Source organism: Zosterops lateralis (assembly GCF_965231275.1).
Source record: "Zosterops lateralis genome assembly, chromosome: 12".
Taxonomy (NCBI): Eukaryota; Metazoa; Chordata; class Aves; order Passeriformes; family Zosteropidae; genus Zosterops; species Zosterops lateralis.
In genome coordinates, this window is record NC_139772.1 from 1,722,692 (window position 1) to 1,739,286 (window position 16,595).

Sequence of the window (16,595 nt, forward strand, 5' to 3'; positions counted from 1 at the left end):
AGAAGAATCCCCAAAACCTCTGGGGAACCAATCTCACAGCATCCCGAACCCCTGGGTACCATCCCAAGGCACATTCCCAAATGCCAGGTATTGACTCAGAGAAGAATCCGCAAAGCCCCCCAGGAACCAATCTCACAGCATCCCAAACTCTGGGTACTAACCCAAGGCACATTCCCAAATGCCAGGGACTGACCCAGAGAAGTAAAACCCCCAGGGAAACAATTTCACAGCATCCCAAACCCCTGGGTACCCACGCACATTCCCAAGGCACATTCCCAAAGCCACAGGGACTGACCCTGCCTCAGGCACAGCCTAAAGGTGCATCCCCAAACTCCTCCAAGCATCCAGAAATTCCTGGGCATTGACCCCAAGGCTCATCCTTAAGCCCCAGGCATGGAATTTGTTGGGCACCCCCAAAATCCAGGGTGCCAAACGTTCTCAAAATCCTGGGCACCAACCCCAAAGCAAGGGGTACTGACCCCATCAAACCCTGGGTTTGCATTCCCAAAACTGCAGGAAACATTCCTAAACATTCCCAAAGCTCCAGGCATCGACTGCATTGAACATCCCAAAAATCTCCAGGCACTGACTCCATTGAACATCCCAAAAATCTCCAGGCACTGACTCCATTGAACATCCCAAAAATCTCCAGACACTGACCCTGCTGAACACCCCAAAAATCTCCAGGCACTGACCCCACTGAACATCCCAAAAACACAGGCACTGACCCCACTGAACATCCCAAAAATCTCCAGGCACTGACCCCACTGAACATCCCAAAAATCTCCAGACACTGACCCCACTGAACATCCCAAAATTCTCCAGGCACTGACCCCATTGAACATCCCAAAAATCTCCAGGCACCGACCCCAGCGAACATCCCAAAACCCCACACACTGACCCCAAAAATCTCGAAGCACTGACCCCACTGAACATCCCAAAAACTCAGGCACCAATCCTCAATACTCCCAAAGCTCCAGGCACCGACCCCAGCGAACATCCCAAAACCCCACACACTGACCCCAAAAATCTCCAAGCCATGACCTTACTGAGCATTCCCCAAGCCCTGGGACACCGACCCCACTGAACACCCCCAAACCCCGACTCGGAGGTGCATCCCCAAATCCTGAGGTCACAGTCCCGGCCAAGGCCGAGGGAAAACAATGGATCCACATTTCATCAGATGAACAAATTAGAGGAGCACATTTCCTCCACGCGCTATCGAATGGGAGATGTCAAGAAAATATGTTGATGTGAGAAAGAGGAGATAAAGAATTATTTTGGAGGAAAAAAGCCGTGGAAGGCTCTTATCTGGAGTGACTCATAGGCACACACTCCTTAACCCCACTGCAGCCCAAGGTCAGCAGTTGCATTCCTTTCGGCATTTCAGCCCTTCCAAAAAAACATGTTGCTGCAGGAACAATGTGGAGCCTTTGCCGGGCAGCCATCGGAAGAGGGAACTGTATTAGCCCCGAAACACTTGAACTTTCCTGATAAAAGGAGCAGCAGGACACAGCCCGGCCAAAAGCCCTGAGTCAGGCAGCAAAAGCGGTCATGGGATGTGGCGCAGAATAAAAAAAAATATAAAAATAGGAGATCCTGGCCTCCTGCTCTTCTCCAAAGTGGGGGAGCTGATTTCTTGGCCCCACAGGAAGGAGAATCCATGCCCTCGGCATGGAGCAGAGGTGGAGTGTGGTGCAGGGCTGGCACAGAGGCCTTTTCCAATTTATCTTGTGAAATGTTGAATCCCAAGAAGCTCCAGGCTCCACGCTCACATCCCTCTCTCTGGGCAGCATCAGCTCATGGGCCTGGCTGTGCCTCTGAGGAAGGTCTGGGCTGGTTTTCTCTCCATCCAGCGTCCTCCAAGGCGGATCATGGTTTGTTTTTTTGGCAGCAGGACGGACGGCACGCATGGAAAACATCCTCAAAACATCCTCTTCCTTTGGCCAGCATGGCTGTGTCTGACCCCAAATCCACCAGCAGGGCCCAGCAGCTCCATCCCCAGCCCTGCTGCTCCCACTTTGGGCAGCATTGTCCTGTCCTTTCCTTTTCTTTCCCAGGGATGTCCCATGGGCACGGAGATTCCTGCACTGGGATGGATGTGGTGATGCCTTTAGGGTGCTGCTGTGGCTGGTGGCTCTGCTGGAATCCCAAAAAACTGCCCCTTCTCCAGGAACCTCGGATCACCTGTGCCATGGCACTGCCTCCTTGCACAATTCCTGCAACACCCGTGGGGAAAGGATTGCTTTCTTCCCAAGCCCTGATTGCCGAGCTGGCACTCATCACAACTTGGCCAAAGGGGAAGCTGCAGCTTGCTAGGTGGCCTCGTGATTCACCGTGGAAAATAAGACCTTGCCCAACGTCGCCGCTGCGGATGCCGAGGTGTAAATCCCGGCTGGAGGCGGCTTTCCCTGGGGTGCCAGGGACGGTCCATCGGTGTGTCTGGGCTGAGGACGGCGTGGGGGTGTCCCCTGAGGGCTCAGGAGGTGGAAGAGCTGCAGCAGACACTAAACCAACCCAGCCCTGGCACCCAGGAGCAGCCTGGCAGAGGCTCCCTGCTGTCCCTGGCAGGGACGTGTGCCGGGCTCTCGGCAGAACTGGTTTGGCTGTGGCCAGCCTGGCTCCAGCCCTCGCTCCCTGAGCATCCTCCTCATCCTCCCTGCCTGATGGAAGAGGGATTTACCCCCAGCACGGTGCCAAAAGGGTTTGCAGGGCTCCCTGGCACGGAGGGGTGAAGGGTGGCACAGCTGGCAGGACATGGGGGTGGCACTGACCATTCAGTGCCACTTCTCCATCACCCACAGTGAATGGATTTCCTGCTCCCAGCTGTCCCCAAAGCCACCAGCTGCCAAGCCCTTCCTCCTGGAGCTGGGGCCTGCAGGGATGCTCACACCTGGAGCACTGGCTGTCAAAAAGGACAGAAACTTCTCCCAGCAGACCCTCCATTGAGCAGGAACGTGGTTTGTGGGAAACACCTGGGAGAGCTCAGGGTGGGCTCTGCTGGGTGAAATCCATCAGTGTCCCACTGGTCACTCCCCCACCCCACCCATGGGCTCCACAATGTGTCCCCAGCCCTGGCAGCCCCCGATGTCACCCGTGGCACATCCCAAGAGGCCGGTGACAAATGGGGCAGCTGAGCCACAGGGCTTTGCCAGCTGCCAGGAGCCACCGCCGCTGTGCCAGGGCTGGCAAACGCCCGGAGCTGTTTGCACAAGAGGGGAGGGGTTGGCAGGCAGGCAGCACCCGTGGGTGTCACAGACGTGTGGGACATGGGGATGCCACCCTTGGAATACCAGGATGGGGATGGAGGGCTGAGAGAGCCCAGGGATGTGCAGAAAATTCCTGTTTTTGGAAGAGCACAGCTGGGAGGATCTGCACAAGAGGGGAGGGGTTGGCAGGCAGCACCCATGGGTGTCACAGACATGTGGGATACCACCCTCGGGATGCCAGGATGGGGATGGAGGGCTGAGAGAGCCCCAGGATGAGCAGAAATTTCCTGTTTTTGGGAGAGCAGCTGGGAAGATCTGCACAAGAGGGGAGGGGTTGGCAGGCAGGCAGCACCCGTGGGTGTCACAGACGTGTGGGACATGGGGATGCCACCCTTGGGATACCAGGATGGGGATGGAGGGCTGAGAGAGCCCAGGGATGTGCAGAAAATTCCTGTTTTTGGAAGAGCACAGCTGGGAGGATCTGCACAAGAGGGGAGGGGTTGGCAGGCAGGCAGCACCCATGGGTGTCGCAGACGTGTGGGACAAGGGATGCCACCCTAGGGATGCCAGGATGGGGATGGGGGGCTGAGAGAGCCCCAGGATGAGCAGAAAATTCCTGTTTTGGAAGAGCACAGCTGGGAAGATCTGCCAGCACCCAGGAGCAAAACCTCCCCAAATAACCCCCCACCCCGGACGGGGAAACTGAGGCACGGAGGTGGCGGGGATGGAAAAGTGCAACTACATCAGAGCACAGAGGGAAAAATGGGGCAAAAAAACCAAACCAAAAGCAGCAAAGCAGAGGAGGCTGGAACAGAGACACCTGAAAGGGAAGGCAGGACTCAGGGAGGGAAGGAGGCGTGCCTGGAGCATCCCACGCCACCAGCTCACCACGCTGCTGCTAAAAATAAACCGGGCTGGTTTGGCCACTGGCATCTGGAGAAGAAAAAAAGCAAATTTCCAACCTCTCAGGGGTTCCACCGTCCCCTTTCCTGGCACCGGGGAACAGCCCCAAGTGCGTGCAGGAGGAGAGGAAAAAAAAATAAAAAAAATAAAACCAACCCAGCCTGACAACAACATCACCCCATGAAGAGACGGGGTGGCTTTAACAGCGCAGATCGCGCTCCTTATCTGACACCATCTAATGGCAATTAAAGAAAATCTACACGCAAAAAAAAAAAATATGTGACGGTGTTTTTTTCACCTCCCACTCGCCCCGTGAGTTCGCTCGGTGGAGCAGAATGAGAGATAAGCATCAAAAAAAGAAAAAAGAAAAAAAAAGTTAAAGCTCTCATCAAAACTAATGCAACATCTGCAACATCTGCAACATCTGCAGCTGATAACAGGCGATGGGAGGGCTCAGCTTTTCATCCTGGAGGGGGGAAAAAAAAACCAAAAAAACCACCCAAGCACCTTGAGAAATAAAAATACAGATGTAGCCCCCCCCCATGAGATAATTAAAGTGCCTGGCGTTAATGGTGTTTGCAGTGGAACAAATTCTCGGAGCCCTTTTGGCCCCTCTTTTGGCTGTTTGTTGTTGTAGCGAATCCTGTCCCGGCTCTGCTGGGGAGAGATAAGTGTGTTCTTATCAAGGCTGGTGATCTCTATCAGGATATCAGGATGGAGATCGGGGTTTGGCGCTTATCAAGAGCTCAGATCTGCTGCAGCTGAGCGGGGGGGTGGGTAAAAGGGAAAAGGAAAAAAAACACCCAAAAAAAAAAATTAAAAAAAATAATAAAAAAACCCCCAAAAAACGACCTGCCATAAAATAAAGAGAAATAAAATAATAATAATAAAAAAATTAAAAATAATAATGAAAAACCCTAAAAAACAACCCGCCATAAAATAAAAAAGTAAAATAATAATAATAAATAAATAAATTTAAAAAAAAAATTTAAATAAATAAATAAATAATTAAAAAAAAACCCAAAAAAAACCCCAAAGAACAACCGGCCATAAAAAAAAAATAAAAAAAAATAAAAATAAAATAAATAAATTTTAAAAAAATTAAAAAAAACCAAAAAAGAACCCGCCATAAAATAAAAAAATAAAATAATAATAAAAATAATTAATTAATTAAAAATAATAAAATAAAATAAATAAATAAATAAATAAAATTTTAAAAAAACACCAAAAAACAACCGGCCATAAAAATAAATAAATAAATAATAAAAAAACCCACAAACAGGCCCCTGCAACTATGACAAAACATTCTCTCTTAGGAACAAAAAAAAAAAAAAAAAAAAAAAAAAAAAAAAATTAAATAAATTTAAAAGAACAAGGGAAGGGGGGAGAGAGGATGAGTGAGTGAGATCAATCTGGCCCTTATCGCGCTCCCCCATCGCAGGACCCGGCGCTGTGGAAGCACCGGCAGCTGCCAAAGCCTCGCTCAGCAGCGCAGCGCCCGCGCTCCCATGTTTGAAGTTAATAAATATAACAGCCTATCTGGGCTGGGATCAGCTCCTGCGCCCTTATCAGACACTCACATCTATCTACCAGCAGAACAAAAGACAGACACATACATTAAAAAAAAAAAAAGAGAGAGAGAGAAAAAAATTATATATATATATATAAAATATATAAAATATATAAAAAATAAAAAAATAAAAAATTAAAAAATATTTAAAAATATTAAAAAATAGAAAAAAGAAAAAAAGAAAAAAATAGAAAAAAATAGAAAAAAATTAAAAATATAAAACATATAAAAATAAAAAATATAAAAAATAAAAAATAAAAAATTGTAAAAAATTAAAGAAAAATATAAAATATAAAAATTATTAAAAAATTATAAAAATATTAAAAATTATAAATTATAAAAATAAAAAGATAAAAAATAAAAAATATAAAAAAATAAAGAAATATAAAAACATTTAAAAATATATAAAATATATAAGAATATAAAAAATACAAAAAATATAAAAAAATATATAAAAATTATATAGATAGATATATATATAAATTTTAAATAAATATATAAATAATAAAGCAACCCATAAAGCAGCAGCTGCAGGAGGGAGGTTGGTGGGTACAAACAGAGATGGGAAAAACTCTCCTCTGTTTGTAGAACCCCCCCAAAAAAAACAAAACAAAAAATGAAAGGCAGAGAGATGCTCGGGGTGTTTTCTCTGCTATCAAAAGCCACCATCGAGATGAAATCGCCTCTCAAAGGCTCCCCAGCTCCATCCCCGCGCGGAGAAAAGGAAGGTTAAAGCAGCTCTGGTTAAATATAGTCCGGTGTCTGATCTTTGTCTTATCAGCTCTGGCCATCGCATCAAAAAAAAAAAAAAAAAAAAAAAAAAAAAAAAAAAAAAAAAAACAACAAAAAAACCACAATAAAACCTCACAAGAGAGCGAAAAGAAACATAGGGAAAAAAATAAAAAATAAAAAATCAGCAGAGAGATATCAATCTGGAGGAGTTAAAATATATATATATATATAATTTTTTTTTTTTTTTTTAATGCTCCAGCCGAGATGATAAGGAAAGATTTTAGACTTTGTGGAAACAGGTCCGGTGTGGGGATGAGAGGAGTCTGGTTACCGGAGCCCTGATTCATGCATACCTTCCCTTCCCTTCCCTTCGCTGCCTCTAATGACTGTTTTCATGTTGACACATACAGGAAAAAGCCTTCCAAGCCTCTCAGCTTTTTTTTTTTTTTTTTTTTTTAATCATTTTTGGCCATCGCCGGCGGCCTGAGATCAGCCTCCCTATTTTTATCGTTTCTTCGCATCTCTCTGCAGTAAAAGAAAGAAAAGAAAAGAAAAGAAAAAAGAAAAGAAAAAGGAAAGGAAAGGAAAGGAAAGGAAAGGAAAGGAAAGGAAAGGAAAGGAAAGGGGAAAAAAAAGAGGAAAAAAAAGAGAAGAAAAAGAGAAGAAAAAGAGAAGAAAAAGAGAAGAAAAAGAGAAGAAAAAGAGAAAAAGGAAAAAAAGGAAAAAAAAGGAAAAAAAAGGAAAAAAAAGGATAAAAAAGGATAAAAAAAAGAAGGAAAAAAAAAGAAGGAAAAAAAAGAAGGAAAAAAGAAGAAAAAAATAATGGAGTGGCCCCAGTTTTTGTCTTTGCCCCAGTTTGCCCAGTTTGAGCCGGGTGGGCACTGGGATGGAGCATCCCACCCATAGGGAGCGGTATCACTGTCATTCCATCATTCCATTGAACGAGCTGGAGTTACCCAGGCAAGGCTCGCAGGGCTTTATTTTATTTATTTATTTATTTATTTATTTTTTTTTTCGAAATAAAGTGGCGGAAGTTGGATAAAGCCAAAAGGGAAAAAAAAGTATCCCCTCCAAAAAAAAAAAAAAAAAAAAAAAAAAAAAAGGAATAAAAAAAAGAAAGAGGCAGCCGGGACTATTTTTAAACTCTCCCCGGGTAAAAGTCTAAGCTGAGCGTTATCACCACAGCAATCACCCCAGGCAGGGAAACAGGTAGGTGCAACTCAGCCTTGCAATTATTTCAGGAGAAAGATAAAGGTAGATTATCACATGGTGGCCAGCCTTCCCTATCCTCCCATCTCCCTCTTATCACCGCCTCCCATCGACTCGGGGGGGAAAGAAAAAAAAATAATAAAAAAATCAACAAAAAGAAACACACACACACACACACATTGGGAGAGAAGAAGGAGAAAAGACAAACTGAGCCCGGAACCGAAAAAAAGATAAAAAAAAAAGAAACAAAAACTTCCAGCACTTTTGTAGGATTTCTTTGCCACGGCGGGGATCACAATGAGAGTGAATGGACATTCTAAAGGGATGGGAAATGATGTGCCCAAAAGTCCTGGGGGATCCTGGGGTGGGATGGAGAGAGGGGGATTTGGGGAGGGTAAGGGGACAAGGTGGGGATGGTGGCACAGGGGGACCAAGGCAGGATGGCGGGTCCAGCGGTAAAAGGGGGGTTCCCATGGCAGGATCCGGGTGGGGAGCCCCTGGCAGGGCTGGGGTACCCCAGGATGGATTGGGGAAGATCACAGAACCCCTGGCAGGGTGAACAGCCCTGGGCAGGGCTGGGATACCCCAGGATGGATTGGGAAGATCACAGACCCCTGGCAGTGTGAACAGCCCTGGGCAGGGCTGGGGTACCCCAGGATGGATTGGGAGTCCCAGGGGAAGATCACAGAACCCCTGGCAGGGTGAACAGCCCTGGCAAAGCTGGGATACCCCAGGATGGTTTGGGAAGATCACAGACCCCTGGCAGGGTGAACAGCCCTGGGGTGACCCAGGATGGATGGGGAACCCCCCTGGGGGTGTATTTTGGGGAGCCCCCCAGGGGTTCGGGGTATTTTGGGGACCCCCCAGGGGTTCGGGGTATTTTGGGGAGCCCCCCAGGGGTTCGGGGTATTTTGGGGACCCCCAGGGGTTTGGGGTGTTTTGGGAGCCCCCAGGGGTTTGGGGTGTTTTGGGGACCCCCAGCCCCGCTGCCAGGCTGGATGGGAGGCAGACAAGGCACAGATAAGATCACAATTTCAGCCCGTCCCGACAGAGCGATGTTATCAGGACGGGACTTGCAGAACGGAATATTTTTAAAGCCTTATCGGGGGAGCCATCGGTGGGGAGCCGGTACCGGAGCCACGGCGGGGGAAGAGAGCGGCGGGGACACAGAGAGAGGCGGGAACGGGGACGGGGACGGGGAACGGGAACACACCGGGCGTGTCCCGGGAGCACCGCAGGCTCCGGGGAACGGGTGCAAAAAAAAAAAAAAAAAAAAAAAAAAATAAGGGAGGACGTGGTGGGGGCCAGCAGAGAAGCGGGGAAGCGGCGACTCACGTTTGATCTGCCGGGGGTTGCTCTGTTTCCTCCTGGACATCGCTCGGCGAGGGGCGAGCCCGGCGCCCCGGCTGGCGGCCGTGCGGGCGGCAGGTGGGTGGCGGCGGGCGGGCCCCCGGCTGCTCTCATGCCCGCCCGCCCGCCCGCGGGGCCGGGGCCAGGCCGGGGCCGGGGCCGGGGCCGGGCCGAGCTCGGCGGAGCGAAGCCGCCGCCGCCGCCGCCGCCGCCGCCGCGGGATTTTTTTTTCTCAATGGGCGCCGCGTCCGGATCAAACCCGCCGAGCGCGCCCGGGGGGCGGGGCCTGCGCCGCCGCCGAGGCCGCCCATAGGCCACCGCCCCCCGCGGGACACGCCCACCGGATGGCGCGCGCCGAGGGGCGGGGCTAACGGGGAAAGGGGCGGGGCTAATGGAGAAAGGGGCGTGGCCTCCCCGGGTTTGATCCCTATGGGGGTTCTGTGCGTCCCTGGGGTCCCCAAATTTGTCATCAGATCCGATTTGGGACTCCTGGGAGGCTCCACCTTCTGATTTGGGTCTCTGACCCCCCCCCCCCCCCCTTTTGGGTTCCATGCTCCATCCTCAGCATCACAAAGTCTCCCTTTGGGGTCTTCAATCCTTCCTTGGGTTCCCCAAACTCCCCTTTGGGATCCCTTGTGGCGTCTCTGGAAGCTCCTATTACTTACAGCAATTCCCCCACTGGGACCTCAGTGCCCCCACTGGGTCCCAATTCACCTTTCCCACATCCTCAAAGTCTCTTATGTGCCCCCCAAACCTCTCAGGGGTTCTCTTTTGGATCCCTTAGAACACCCCTAATTTCCAGGTGAATGGTCCAAAACCTTCCCCTTGTGACTTCCATGGTCACTGTGACCCTGGCTCAGGGTTGGGGACACCCCAGGACACCCCGGGGATGGTGTAGGGGCTCCTGGGCTTCCCCCTTGGCATCATCCCAGCCAAGTGAACAGTGAGCACGAAGAAATTTTGGGGTGAAACGTGAGTTAAACTTTGGTTTTAGATCCGTGATGGGAATATTTTCCTATGAAAAATAACAATTTCTGCCAAACTGGACCTCGCCTGTGGCTGAGGTCAGGAGGATTTGGATCAGGAGGATTTGCCAGTGGTGATGGCTGGTGGTCCCCAAATAATGATGGAGTTTTGAGTTTTGGGATCAATGGAAGGGGCTGGTGGGGACACCTGGGTCATATCCCTTACCTTGGTCATATCCCTTCTCCATCTATCTCCGGACATGGGATGTGCTTTTTTTCCCCCCTCCTTTTCTTTCTTTTTTTTTTTTTTTTTTTTTTTTTTTTTTTTTTTTCTTTTTCTTTTTTTTTTTTAAGTGTTTTTAATTAACTTCCTGTTTCAATGGTGGGATAATGAGTTTTAAGCAGCACATGATTCCAGTAAAGAGGTCAAACCGGCAATGAGGATGTCAAAAGAAATTAAGTTAAGAATTAAGAAAAGATCCAGGGGAGAAAAAAAAAAAATGGAAAGAGGGAAATGCTGCTGAGGACAAGGCTCTGCTGGTCCCCCCCCTTGACTGACCACTCCCCAAAAGGATCCTTTCACCTCGAGTGGCCTCGAATCGCCGCCTTCCTGGAGACTGAACCCCCCTGGGGGAGCAGCTTTGCTTCCAGAGCCTTTCCCTCCCTCCCTCCCCAGCCCAGCTTTGCCAGGCCTGGCCCAAGGAGTGGCCTCTGCTCTGTGTCAGTCCTGATGGTTCTGACTCCACAGGGGATGTTGATGGGGGAGCCAAAACCCACCTTGATTTTTTTCCAGCCTTTTTTTGGGGCTGTGGGTGCTGCATTTCCAGCCGGTTCCTTTGGCACATCCATGGATCTCCCACGGTGTGTTTGCTTACGCCAAGATAATGAGACAACCGTTTAATTAAACACGGCATCATTAATTGCGGGGATTTGAGGGGCTGGGGGTGAGCGAACAGCGATGAGACGCCCAAATTTCCTCTCCCCGGGAGGCAGCAGAAGGATGGGGGCTGTCCCTGGCTCTTTGTGCTGGAAAAAGGAGTTACAGCATCTTGAGGGGACACGGGGACACTGTCACATCCCATTAAAAAAATCACAAAAAAGCCTTGCTGGATGCGTTGGGTGCTGCCACCTCAACCTGGGGAGCGACAGAAACAGGTTGCAGGACACATTCCTTACCAACATCCCTTTAATTCCCATTTAGAGCCACTTAGACCCCTCCAGGCCTCAACCACCACCCAAGGGCTGGATCCCTGTGCGGTGACATCCCCAAATCCCGCTGCCCCATCCCCTTAGGGGACACCCATGGGTGGCCCTGCACGGGGACAAGCATCACAGCAAGGCTGGGTGTCTCCCCTGCTCCTTTTCCCGGTGTTTGCAGAGAGATTGTTCCAGGGGAGCCGAATAAATAGCGTGTTTTCCCGAGGAGTGAATTACACGCCTGCAGAGCAGAGATAATGCTGGAGCAGCCGTTCCCCCCATTGTGAGCGAGGTGACATCTTTTTATGGAGCTGTGTACATTTGTATTAGTGCCAATTAATCTGGCCTGGTATTATTAGAGACGCGGCGAGAGGAGGTGGCGGCGCAGGAATGTCAATGGGGAAGAACCCCTGGTGCTTCCTCTGCTGGATTTCAGGGCTCAGGGATTGTTCTAGGGGGGATTTTGGGGGGCTGAGTGCCCCTGGTGCCACTGCCCGCTGGTATGGTATGCCAAGACTCCAAAACCAGCTTTTTTCCCAGCTTAAATATCCAATTTTAGGGTTTTTTTTTTTGTCCCAAGAGGGAGAACTGGCATCAAGGCTGCCCCACTTGCAGAAGGGCCCTGCCACCTGCTGGCAGGAGAACCTGGCCCTGGGTGCCACTTGTCACCAGCCTGTGACTCAGCCTCGGGGGGTGCTCTGAGCCTTGGGGACAGCTTGGGCAGGGATGTGACACGGATGGGACACGGCTTGGATGTGGCAGGAGCAAAGCCTGGGCACGGATTGGGCACGGTTTGGGCATGGTTTGGCACGGTTTAGGCATGGTTTAGGCATGGTTTGGGCATGGTTTGGGCATGTCCCTCCATGACTTGGGCATGTCCTGTGCAGAAAGGCTGCCCTGGAATTCCGGGAGCTGCGGCGGCAGCGTGGAAGGGTTTGGGATTAAAACAAATCACAACCCTGGAATGGTTTAGGTTTGAAAAGCCTCCAAGATCAACGAGCCCCAGCTCTGCCAAGGCCACCACTGAACCGTGTCCCCAAGTGCCACATCTGAGTGGGTTTTAAATCCCCCCAGGGATGGGCACTCCACCACTGCCTTGAGCAGCTGTGCCAGGGCAGGACAAACCTTTCCATGAAGGAATTTTCCTGATATCCAACCTAAACCTCCCCTGGCACAAATGATGCTGGATGCTCCTGAAACCAGGTGGGAATGTGTGGATGAGCAGCTCTCACATCCCAAATCCAAGTCTGGGATGTCTCAGTCCTTATTTCCTCCTCCCTATTATTGATCTCATTTTGTAGGGATGATGTTTCAACTCCCCAGAGGAGCAATTTGGCTTCAGGAGCATCACTGCTGGCAGGACATGGGGGCTGCATGGTTCTGCTGTTCCCACTCTTCACAGCCCCCAGGGCTCCAGGTTTTCCTGCATGAATTCAGCATCCTGGGATCCTGCTGCTGCACCTTATCCCTGTCCCCCACCCCGGGGAGGAAGGTGGGAGCTGGGCTTTAAATTCCTGCTGTGCAAGGAATGGCCAGATTTGACTCAAAGGCAAGAAATAATAATAATAATAAAAAAATTCTAAATCTTCAGCCCCTGCTTGCAGCGTGACAACCATGGTGGATCCCGTTATCCTCCAGGCTTTATGGAGAGGCTTAAAGCACCTCCGGCTCAGAAACTTGGATGTGGGGCTGAGGAAAGAAAGGCCGGCTGGATTTGGGGGTGGGAGGGGCAGGGGGGAGTTGGAAGAGCAAACAGCTTGAGGAAAATTTAGGGTGATGGCAAAAAGCCAAGAAATCCCCCCCCCCGAGGGGCTCCATCAATGCCAGGCACCTCCCATCAGACCCATCCTGTTCCCCCTGGGGCTGTGGAGCTGTCCCAGACCTGAGGATGTGCAGACTGGCCCCAAATCTCAGGGGGTGCAGAGCTGGGACCCCCAAAATTGCTGGATCCTATGAGAACCCCCCTGTGCTGCTGGTCCCCGCTGAGCAGGGAGTTAATCCCCAGCCGGGAGAAGCTGCCCAGCTTTGCATCCTGGCTGGAATTACAGTGACAGGGACCTGCAATCCTCCAAGTGACAAACGCTGCGGGATAATGCAGGACTCAGCAAACCCGGGGGCTTTAGGGAGCTCAGAGGAGCTGATGGGTGCGGGGGACTGAGGGGGTGGGATGTGGGTGACAGCAGGGGGAAGGAACGGGGGGAAAAAATGACTCACATTTAGGATTAATTAGCTAATTAAACCCCCAGAGATGTGGGGACGATGCCAACATCTCCCTGGGGAGTGGCATTTCAGAGGGAGCTGAGCCCGAGGTGGGTGTCACTCGTGTCCTGGGTTTCCATAAAATGGGTGCAGCTGTGGGAAAGGGTCTCTGCACCCATCCCAGGCCCTGGGGATGAGTCCCATCCCTGCAGCATTCCCCTGGCTCCCAGGAGACTCATTTCCAGGTGCCCAGGTGATGAATCTGGAGGTGTGGGAGAGCTCTGGCAACAGCCAGGCATGAAATTTTCCTCCTCCGCCCCGCAGGTTTGCTGCCCTGGTGAAATATAGCACGGGGAAAACATAAAAGTCCCATTTCCAGCTCCATAATATTTCCTGCCAAAACAAAATAAAATGTGCCGCCTTGAATTTTCTGCAAAATTCTTTTGAGGTTATTTTTTTCCCTAAATTAAGCCATACTAATTATTTTCAGCCACTTTATCTCCACTCTGCAACACACCAGGAGGGTGCAGGCGGCAAGCATTTTAAGCCTCCATAAACAAAAGAGTAGTTTGGAAAATAATTCTATCAATTAATCAAATTAATCCTGCAGTTTTAGTTACAAGCCCCGAGTGGCGAGGATCCCAGCCGGCGGTGCCGAGCTATCTCTCACTGACAGCGGCTCCGTGTTGTGATTGCGGCAGTAATTAAAGGATGGAATACACTGCCTTTGTGGCAGCTCCTACCCCGGCCCTGTGGGGCCGCAGAGGTCAGCTTGAGGACAAAGTGGGGATGAGAGAGATGGGCCTTCATTGGCATCATCATCATCGTCAGCAGCAGCAGCAGTGGCATTGTCATCGTCATCACCATCACCAACTTCGTATCATCACCATCATCAAAAAATGGGTCCTCACCAGCACCACCACCATCATCATCATCATTGCCATCATTATCATCGTCATCATTGCCATCATCCTCATCATCACCACTGGCACCACTATCATTAATTGGGGATGAGGATAATGGGTCCTCAGTACCACCACCAGCACCATCATCATCATCATCATCATCATCGCCATCAGCAGCAGCAGCAGTATCATCATAGTCATCGCCATCACCAACACCATATCATCACCATCATCAAAAAATGGGGATGAGCAAAATGGGTCCTCATCACCACCACCACCATCACCACCGTCATCAACATCATCACCACCACCACCATCATCGTCATCATTGCCATCATCATCATCACCACTATCATTAATTGGGGATGAGGAAAATGGGTCTTTACCACCACCACCATCATCATCATCACCACCATCATCATCATTGCCATCATCATTAGCAGCAGCAGCTTCCATCATAGTCATCGCAACCACCAACACGGTCATCATCACCATCATCAAAAAATGGGGATGAGCAAAATGGGTCCTCACCACCACTACCACCATCACCACCGTCATCATCATCATCACCACCATTGTCATCATCGCCACTACCATCAGCAGCAGTAGCACAGCAGCATCTATCATTGTCATCGCTATCACCAACACTGTCATCATCAAATGGGGATGAGCAAAATGGATCCTCACCAGCACCAGCACCATCATCATCGTCACTAGCAGCAGCAGCATCCATCATTGTCATCACCATCACCAACACCATCATCATCATCATCAAAAAATGGGGATGAGCAAAATGGGTCCTCACCAGCACCACCACCACCACCATCATCATCATTGCCATCATCATCATCATCGCCATCATTATCACCACTGGCACCACTATCATTAAGTGGGGATGAGGAAAATGGGTCCTTATGAGCACCACCACCGTCATCATCACCATCACCGCCACCATCATAAATTGGGAATGAGCAAATTGGGCCACCACCATCATCACCATCACCAACACCATCATTATCACCATCGTTATCACCATCACAAATGGGTGATGACCAAACTGGGCTTTTGCCATCACCACCATCATTATCAACATCAACATCAAAAATGGGGGACGGTTAAACTGAGCCATCTTCATTGCCAACACCATCATCATCTCCAACACCAACACCATCACCATCTCCAACACTGTTATCACCTTCACCACAAACTGATGACCAAACTGGGCCATCAACACTTGGTCACGACCCAACTAGGTAACCCCATCACCATCACCAAGTGATGATGACCAAACTGGACCACCACCATCACTAACTGATGGTGACCAGATCAGGCTGTTGCCATTGCCAGTTGGTGATGACCAAACTGGGCTGTGACAATCGCCAATTCATGATGACCCAACTGTGCCATCACCATCACCAGTTGATGACCGCCAGGCCAGCCCATCACCACCATCACCATCACCATCACCTTGGGTTTTTCCCCTCAGGGACAAGACTCTCCTGCCATGAGCAGCACTCTGACAGAATCTGTGAGGAAGAGGAGCTGCAGGAGCATCTTCATCGTCGAGAAGCTCCAACACTTTGCAAAGCATTGAGGTGACAGCAGTGACACCAAGGTCCTCCTCAGCCCATTTACCTCAAACACCCCACAAACATCACGCAGACAGGGAATTTCTGTGAAAATATTGGAATATATTTGAAAAGATTAATCATGGATGACTTTACAGTACCACCCCATATTTTTATCTCATACTTTATTTAACAATATTAAAGAGGCACTTTAAAGCACACGGACAACATCATAAAACGGCGTTTCCTGCTCTCTCTCTCTCTCTGCTTCTCTGGACAAAATATCAAAATAAAAACTTTTGACAGAACACATTGCACCCAAGGTAAATTACCTACAATAGTTTTTTTTATACAATACAAAGAATTGTAAAGATACATATTAACAGAATAAAGCCTCTTTTTTTTTTCTTCCTTTTAACTCTAAAACAAAACAAAAAAAAAATCATTGCAGGACAGACGCAAAGTACTCTGATTGTTCATATCACATCAGTGCATTACTTCACCTCCTTGACTTGGGAGTATTTCAATAAAATCTTTCCATGTCCTCATTTGCACCTGAGATTTCCATCTGGATCCAAAAGTTCGGTTGTAGAACGTGCTCGTTTAATGTGACGTAACCATTTCGACACTATGGAGTACCAGCATAGAGGAGTGTTTTTCCCTAAAGCTGCATTTTTTTTCCCTAAAGGATTTTTTTTCCTAAAGCTGGAAACTTTTTCCCTAAGTTGTATTTTTTTCCCGAAGTTGGACTTGTTCCCTAAAGTTAATTTTTCTCTCTAAAGCTGAAA

At 49.2% G+C, this 16,595-nt stretch overlaps 1 protein-coding gene across 1 annotated transcript in view; it reads right to left on the minus strand.

The window, feature by feature from the left end:
• The window catches only part of ZFPM1 (zinc finger protein, FOG family member 1), a 38,957-nt gene extending 29,677 nt beyond the window's left edge, over positions 1 to 9,280 (minus strand). The window contains exon 1 of the mRNA XM_083870101.1: positions 8,959 to 9,280. Coding sequence (XP_083726227.1) covers positions 8,959 to 8,998 — 40 coding nt within the window. The 5' untranslated portion in view covers positions 8,999 to 9,280. The remainder of the gene's footprint in view (positions 1 to 8,958) is intronic.
• Positions 9,281 to 16,595: the final 7,315 nt, after the last annotated feature.